At 38.0% G+C, this 8,130-nt stretch overlaps 1 protein-coding gene across 1 annotated transcript in view; it reads left to right on the top strand.

Annotated features, from left to right (window-relative positions):
• HMCN1 (hemicentin 1) overlaps positions 1 to 8,130 on the top strand; it is a 763,653-nt gene that overhangs the window by 533,336 nt on the left and 222,187 nt on the right. Inside the window, exons 40-41 of the mRNA XM_006901311.1 lie at positions 3,359 to 3,510; positions 4,721 to 4,844. Coding sequence (XP_006901373.1) covers positions 3,359 to 3,510; positions 4,721 to 4,844 — 276 coding nt within the window. The remainder of the gene's footprint in view (positions 1 to 3,358; positions 3,511 to 4,720; positions 4,845 to 8,130) is intronic.

Genomic DNA, 8,130 nt, shown 5'->3' with positions numbered 1-8,130 from the left:
TCTCTTCTTCATCTGTCATTTGGCCCTGTCATTTGGGCACTGTCATTTGACCCAGTGTTGAGAATCTTATCCTCTTAATGCTGAGCTTCAATCCATATGGGTGTGGGTGTGTGTGTGGGTGTGTGTATGTGTACATATATTGTTGTTGTTCTGTGCCATTGAGTTACTTGTATCTTATAACTATGAACCTTGCTCTATCCTGGGCCAACATTATTGTGTCTGACAAACCTATCTTCATTATCCCAGTCACTGAATTAATCCATCTCATCAAGGGTCTGCCTCTCGTGCATTATCCCTCCAACCTCCTAAGCATGATGTCTTTTCCATGGACTGGCCTGTCTTTGCAACATGCCCAAACTATGTCAGACAAAGGTTCATAATTCTTGCCTCTATGGAGTGGCCTGGTTTTACCCTCTCAAGGACGAACCTGTTTGTTCTCCTAGCAGTCAATGGTATATTTAACGCTCTTCTCCAGGACCACGGCACAGAAGTAGCAATTCTCCTTCTATCATCCCTAGTGTCCAGCTTTCTGATGCATAGCAAGTAACTGCAAAGACTACAGCCTGAATCAGGCACACCTTATCTCCAGACTGACATCCTTGCTCTTCAGTACTCTGGAGAGGTCCCTGACAGAAGACTTTCACAGTACAATTTGTCTTTTGATTTCCTGGCTGCTGGTACCAAGAGTGTTGATTGTGGAGCCAAGCAAACTAAAGCTGTTAACAATCTCAATCTCTTTATTGTCTATCATGATGCTGCCAATTGTGTGAGTGGTGAGAATCTTTGTTTTCTTAATGTTGAGCTTCAATCCATATTGAAGGCTGCAGTCCTTGACCTTCTACAGCAAGTGCTTCATGTTCTCCTTAGTTTCAGCAAGCAGGGTTGGGTCAGCTGCATAACGCAGATTGTTATTTTGATAAGTCTTCTTCCAATCCCGTTGCCACACTCTGCCTCATAGAGCCCAGCCTCCCAGATGATCTGTTCCACATAAAGATTGAAAGGTATGGAGATAGGATCTTAAATCATGCAGTGTTTCCTTGCTCTGTTCTGATGACTGCCTCCTGGTCCAAGTATAGGTTTTGCATAAACCAAATCAAGTGTTCTGGGTTTCCCCTACTTCTCAGAGTTAACCATAGTTTGTTGTGATCAACACTGTCAAATGCTTTTTTGCAGTCAATGAACCATAGGTAGACATTCCTCTGGTACTGTCTGCCTTCAGCCAAGATCTTTCTATAGCATTATCTATCATATCCCTATTACCATGGTCTCTTCTAAATCCAGCCTGCACTTGCGTAAGTTCTCTGTTGATGTTCTCTTCAAGTTGTTTTTGAATAATTCTCAGCACAATCTTGCTTTCATGTTACATTAATGATACCTTTTGATAATTTCTACACTGTCGGGTCATCCTTCTTTGGCATGGTTACAAATATGGATCTCTTCAAATCAGATGTTTGTCCTCCAGATTTCTTGACACAAATTGGTGAGCACATCCAGGGCAGTGTATGTTTGTTGAAATATGTCAATTGATATGCTATCAATTCTTAGGACCTTGTTTTTTGCCAATTCTTTAAGAGCAGCTTGAGCTTCATCCTTCATCAGCATAGGCTCTTGCTCATACATTGTTTCATGAAATTCTTCTCTGTCAGCCAATTCCTTTCAATACAGTGACTCTGTATACTCTTTCTATCTTCTTTTAATGCTTCCTGGATCATTTCATATTCTGTCCGAAGTATCCGTAAGTATTGCAACTTGAGGCTTGAATTTGTTCTTCAATTCCTTCAGTTTAAGAAATGCTCAGCGAATTCTGCCCTTTTGATGTTCTGACTCCAGCTCTTTACTACACATTTCATTTTAATACATTGTCTTCCCACACTGTCCTTTGAAATCTCCTGTTCAGCTCCTTAATTTCTTTATTTCTTCCCTTTGCTTCAGCTTCTCAGCTCTCTTTTGTAATATTCAGAGTCTTATCTGACATCTATCTTGGTCTTTTCTTCCTCTTCTGTCATAGTAATGACCTCTTTTTTTTTATGAATTTTAATGAACATTTACAGAAATTTTTTATTTCCATTCATTCATTGTTGCATTTTTCTCCCTGCCCACACCTCCCGCCCCCCCAGTTCGCTCCCCTGTCTGAAAAGTAAAAGAAAAATTCCTTCATTTGTATACAATCCCCCCCCTTCACTCTGGACTCCCGTCATCACCATAACAACCAATCATATATCGCTTTTAAACTGTTCTCTCTCTCATCTGTTTCAATGCAGTACACAATTTATCCCATTTTTCTCAGTCTCACCCCAACCCTGATGTCAGTCCCATTCTACAGCAGTGGCACTATGCAGTATTTGAAAAATCTACAACCAAGGGGGGATAAAATAGATGAATGGACCTTCTAAGAATCAAATCCCTATACACATCCAAAAACTTCTCCAACAGGGTAAAAAGAGAAGCCACAGACTGGGGAAAAATATTAAGGAACTTATATCTAGAATTTATAAAATACTTGAGCACCACAGGAAGATAAAGGTAAATAAACCAGTTGAAAAATGGGCACAGGATATGAACAGACACTTTACCAAAGTAATGACCTTTTGCATCCTTCCAATCTCCTTGAAAAATTAATTTGGTATTTGTATTAGGGTTCATTGCAAATACTGTTTATAAGATGCAAACACAGTGTGTACACATGGATTTCACCTGATGGTATGCATAGGAATCATATCAATTACATCTGTGGAAAGAATGCTGGAGAAGCTCAATATCAGCTGTGAAAACCAGGCCAGGTGCTGATTGTGGAACAGACCACCAACTACTCATATGCAAGTTCAAGCTGAAGTTAAAGAAAATTAAATCAAATTCACAGGAACCAAAATTTTACTTATCCCACTCAAATTTCAAAACCATCTCAGAAACAGGTTTGAGGCCTTGAACACCAATGGCCAGATGAGCTGTGAGAGGATATCAAGAATATTATCCATGAAGAATGCAAAAGGTCATGCATCATCCATTTTTTAAAAAAATTATGAAATCCCCTTCTTGAGTTAGATTTCCCATGTACTGTGCAAGTTCTGTGCTGGGGCACATTATTTGTATTGGCTAATTATAGTAAAAAATACAGTGATTGTTACAAAATTAGATCGCTGGGGCTTTCTTCTGTGGGACCACAGAGTAGATTTGAAATACCAATCTTTTAGTCAGTATCTAAATGCTTAACTGTTGAACTATAAGGGCTCCTCTTAAAAGTCCTTTTTAAAAACTGTAAGATATTTTCTATAAAATTATAAAAAAATTTCATTGCCTTGTAATGAGCTATTCTGTGATGTTATCATATCCTTGTTATTAATTCTTTACATTTTTTCAGTGCCCCCTTCAATATCTGGCAGCAATAATGTGGTGGCAGTGGTGGTTAATAATCTTGTGAGATTAGAATGTGAAGCCAGAGGTATTCCTGCTCCAAGTCTGACCTGGTTAAAAGATGGGAGCCCAGTGTCTAGTTTTGCTAATGGAATTCAGGTACTATTTTTAATTTCTTTGGTAATATTTGGTATATAATCATTTAGGACAAGAAGTACAAAGAGGTAAATGCTTATTTTAAAAAGCAATGATTAATACATTTGATCAAAAAAATGTATTCACTTGCATCGACAAATACTAGACACACACAAAAGAATTTTCAAAAGAATTTACTGTAAGTGTAAAGGGCATAATTTTTGTGGTCTTTTTATCTCACATGCACTCATCTTTGCATTCTCACTTTGACAGTTTGTTTTAGGTATTTGTCAGTTTTTACTCATACCTTCCCCACCACCTCTACAAGAGATATCCTACACAAAAAATTGTTTATTAACAATACAAAGAGCAATTTCAAATATAATTTCTTTTCTTATATTTTATAGTTTCTTTATTATTTATGTTTGGAAATAATAATGATATGAATAACCATATATAACAATGTATTTGTGTCTCTAAAAACATCAGATAATAAAAGAAAAAGAAAAACATCTTGAGAGTCGAAATTTTTAAAAATTTATTATTAATTTCAGTAAAAATTTACAGAGATTTTGGATTTCCATTCATTCACTGTTGCACTTGGCCCCAAATACTCCCCCCTAGTACACTACCCTCGTGTAAAAGTAAAACAAAAAAAGAAATGAAATTTTGACTCTTATATAAAAATCCTTTTATATGTACTGCGCTGGCTCAATTTTTTTTAAAAAAAGCTCAGTAACAATATAAGCAATTTAAAGCTTTCAATAATTTTATTTTGCTCTGCAGAAATCACATTTTGCTAACATCCTACTGATTTATCCTTTCTTGAAAACCCAGTACCTTCCAGTTGTTAGTTAATTCTAGGTGATCTAGAATTAAAAACAAACTTTAGAAATACTACTGAATCAGTAAAATAAAAGCACAGTGAATGTCATTAGCTAATTTTTCTACTACTGTTTTGTTAATTTCAGCTTCTTTATTATTCATTCACTCAAAGACTAATTAAAAGAAGAAGGGTTCCTCTTATTTCTTGTTGTTTCTACCTATGCTAAGTAAGGATCAAACTGACCTTCACTTGAACTTATAGAGAGAGAGAGAATGTATATAGAGATCGGTTATTACAAAGTTTGGTCCTAACCAGTTGATTTTTCACAAAGAGAATGAGAAGGGAAAAAGAGAATAATCCTGTTCTGTCAGGGATACATTTGTTTCTTACTTTTCTTGTTGTTTCTAGGTTCTCTCTGGGGGTCGCATCTTAGCACTAACCAGTGCCCAAATCAGTGATACAGGAAGATACACCTGTGTAGCAGTGAATGCTGCTGGTGAGAAGCAAAGAGATTTTGACCTCCGAGTGTATGGTGAGACATTTTAATAATTCTTCTGCTCTGATTCAGATGTGCTTAGGATTACAGAGGAATTTAAGGGAATTTTTTAAACGAGAGTAATGAACAAAAGAAATTATATTACATCAGCAACTTAAAAAATTTCACTTCTTTTTTTGCACTCATTTTCTTTTCTCAAGTTGTGGAAAATTAAAATGCACATGTCAATAAGTAACCTTTTTTTAAAAAAACAGAAACTCACTGCCATTGACTCAGTTCCAACTCATAACGACCCTCCTTCAGGTTGCTGAGATTGTAAATCATAATGGAGGAAGACTGCTCTTCTTTCTCCTGCAAAGTTGCAGGTGTATTCAAACCACCGGAGATATACAGCCTTTGGGTTAACAACATAACTTGCTGGAGACTATGCCCTCAGAGCTTCCTAATCATTAGTATGTAGGGAATCAGATTTTTAGAGTTCTCTGAAGAACATGACTGGTTAGCAGTTCTACTTTTAGAGGAGATACTTGCGTCACCAAAACAAGTATCTGTTCAGGTAGTTATTTCCAACTAATCTATTTAAAGCTGAGACTATTTATGTTTACCTTATATTTATAATAAACATTTCTTTGGCAATCAGTACTATCACTCCTGACACCAAATTGTTTTCATCATTCATTCTGCTGAAATTAACAACTGACTATTTATAGGTCATCATTGATGCCATCAAGGTCAATGGTTCATGGCTGAAAGTAAAGAATACCAGAAGAATGTCTGTTTGTGCTTTAATGACTATGCAAAAGCATTTGGCTGTGTGGATCATAACAAGTTATGGCTGACTTTGAGAAGAATAAGAGTCCCAGAGCACTTAATTATGTTCATATAAAATCTGTGCCTGGACCAGGAAGCTGTTGTGTGAAGAGAGCAGGAAAACACTGCATGGTTTAAAATTAGAAAGGAGTATATCAGCACTGTAGTTTCACTCCATACCTATTCAATCTGTATGCTAAGAAAATTATTCGAGAAGCTGAACTCTAGGAAGAAGAATGTGGCGTCAGGATTGGAGGGAGAGTCTTCAGTAACCTGCGTTATGCAGATGACACAACCTTGCTTGCTGGAAGTAAGGAGGACGTGAAGCACTTTTGCAGATCAAGAAATACAACCTTCAGAGTGGATTGCATCTCAATGTCAAGAAAGCAAAATTCTTACCACTGGACCGATAGGCAATGTCATGATGATTGGAGAAAAGATTGAACTTTCAACAACTTCATCTTACTTGAATCCCCAGGTAACACTTTTGGTACCAGTTGTCAGGAGATAAGGAGATGCATTGCACTGGAAAATTCTGCAGTTAGGGACCTTTCCAAATTATTAAGGAGCAATGATGTCGGTTTGAGGACTAAGGTGTGTCCGATTCAGGGCATGGTCTTTCTGATCATTTGCTATGCTTCTGAGAGCTGGACTATGAATAAGGATGGCAGAAGAAGAATGCCTTTGAGCTGTGGTGTTGGAGAAGAGCACTGATCACGGACAGCCAAGAGAACAAACAAATAAGTCTTGGGGAGGGTGCAACCAGAGTGCTCTTTGGAGGCAAGAATGTTGAGGCTTTGCCTCATATGCTTTGGGCATGTTGCTAGGAGGGGTAATTCCTTGAAGAGAGACATGATGCTTGAAAGGGTGGAGAGTTGGCAAAAGAGAGGAAGACCATCAACCAGGAAGGTTGACATTATGACTGCAGCAATGGTCTGTAGTGTATTGGGAAGTGTGAAGATGACACAGAATAAGACAGGGTTCAGATGTATTCTTCATAGGGCCACTCTGAGTCATACTCGACTCAATGGCACCTAGCAACTACAACAACAACATTTATGAGAAGTCTCAGGTCAATGTATACCAAATCCTTAACCAGCTGTATGTGTCCATAATTTCTAACATGAACCGATCCATTCGTGTTTCAGTTCCCAAATTATTCTATGGCCCTTGGGTTCAGATTCATTAGAAGGTTTCTCAGAGTCTCAGACCCAACAGGAAAATGCCTCCCATGACCATAAGTAGCAGACTGGTTTTGAAGAAACTGGTGAATGATGGGGAAGGACCTTGCAGACTGTAAATTGTGGCACAGCTGGATGGTGACTGTTGGTGATGCAGGTTAGTGGGGTAGAGCCTGGTGGGCATCTGCAGCTATGTCCCAGGTAGTGAGATTTTCCAGAGGAAAAAACTGTATTGCAGACCTGTTTCCTTAATAAGTACTGTTGTTCTTGTTGTTATGTGCTGTCAAGTCACCTGTGACTCATAGCGATCCTGTGTACCATAGCTCTGAAGCCTGCCCTGTCCTGAACCAGTCTCACTGACTCTGACACACTTACCTCCATTGTCCTTGTCACTGTTTCAATCCATCTCATCTGTGGTCTTCCTCCCCTATGCTTACTATGGCACAAAATAAATAATTTCTCATTGGCTGGAGAATACAAACAACAAATATGGACCTCTTCCAATCCAGTGGCCAGACAGTTGTCCTCCAAATTTCCTGGCATAGACTGATGAGTGCATCCATGTCTTCATTTGTTAATTAAAACAAGTCAATTGGTAACCTATCAATTCCTGTGGCCTTGTTTTTTTGCCAGTACATTCAAAGCAGCTTCCACTTCCTCTTTCATTACCATTGGCTCCTGTTCATATGGTGCTTCCTGAAATTTTTCAGTGTCAATCTGATACAGTGGTACAGTGATTGGTACAGTAGCTCTGTATATTCCCTCCATCTTCTTTTGATGCTTTCTGGGTCATTCAATATATTACCGATAGCATCTTTCAGCATTGCAAATTGAGGCTTAAAATTGTTTCTCTGTTCTTTCAGCATGAAAAATACAGAGCAAGTTCTTCCCTTTTTATTCTCCAATTTCAGCTCTCTGCACATTCCTTTATTATACCTTGCTTTGTCCTCTCAAGTTGCCCTTTGAAACCATCTGTTCAGCTCTTTCACTTTGATATGTTTCCCTTTATATTTGGCTTCTGGACGTTCCAGTGCAATCTTTAGAGTCTCTTCTGACATCCATTTCCGTTTTTTCTTTCTCCTCTGCTGTTTAATGAGGATGATCTAACTGCATGTGGAAATTATAAAAAAATATCATTGATAATCCCATGCAAGTGAAATACTGCTGAAGATCATTAAAAAATGGCAGAAACAGTACATAGATAGGTAATTGTCAGAGATTCAAGTGGGGTTTAAAAGAGGCCATGGCACCAGAGATATCATTGCTGATGTCAGATGGATCCTGTCAGAAAGTACAGAATACCAGAAGAATGTCTATTTGTGCATTATTGA

The sequence above is a fragment of the Elephantulus edwardii genome, unplaced genomic scaffold (genome assembly GCF_000299155.1).
Source record: "Elephantulus edwardii isolate Elephantulus edwardi_28Jun2011 unplaced genomic scaffold, EleEdw1.0 scaffold00318, whole genome shotgun sequence".
In the NCBI taxonomy this organism is placed as follows: domain Eukaryota; kingdom Metazoa; phylum Chordata; class Mammalia; order Macroscelidea; family Macroscelididae; genus Elephantulus; species Elephantulus edwardii.
Note: the sequence above shows the minus strand (reverse complement) of the source record. Positions and strands in the feature narration are given on the sequence as shown.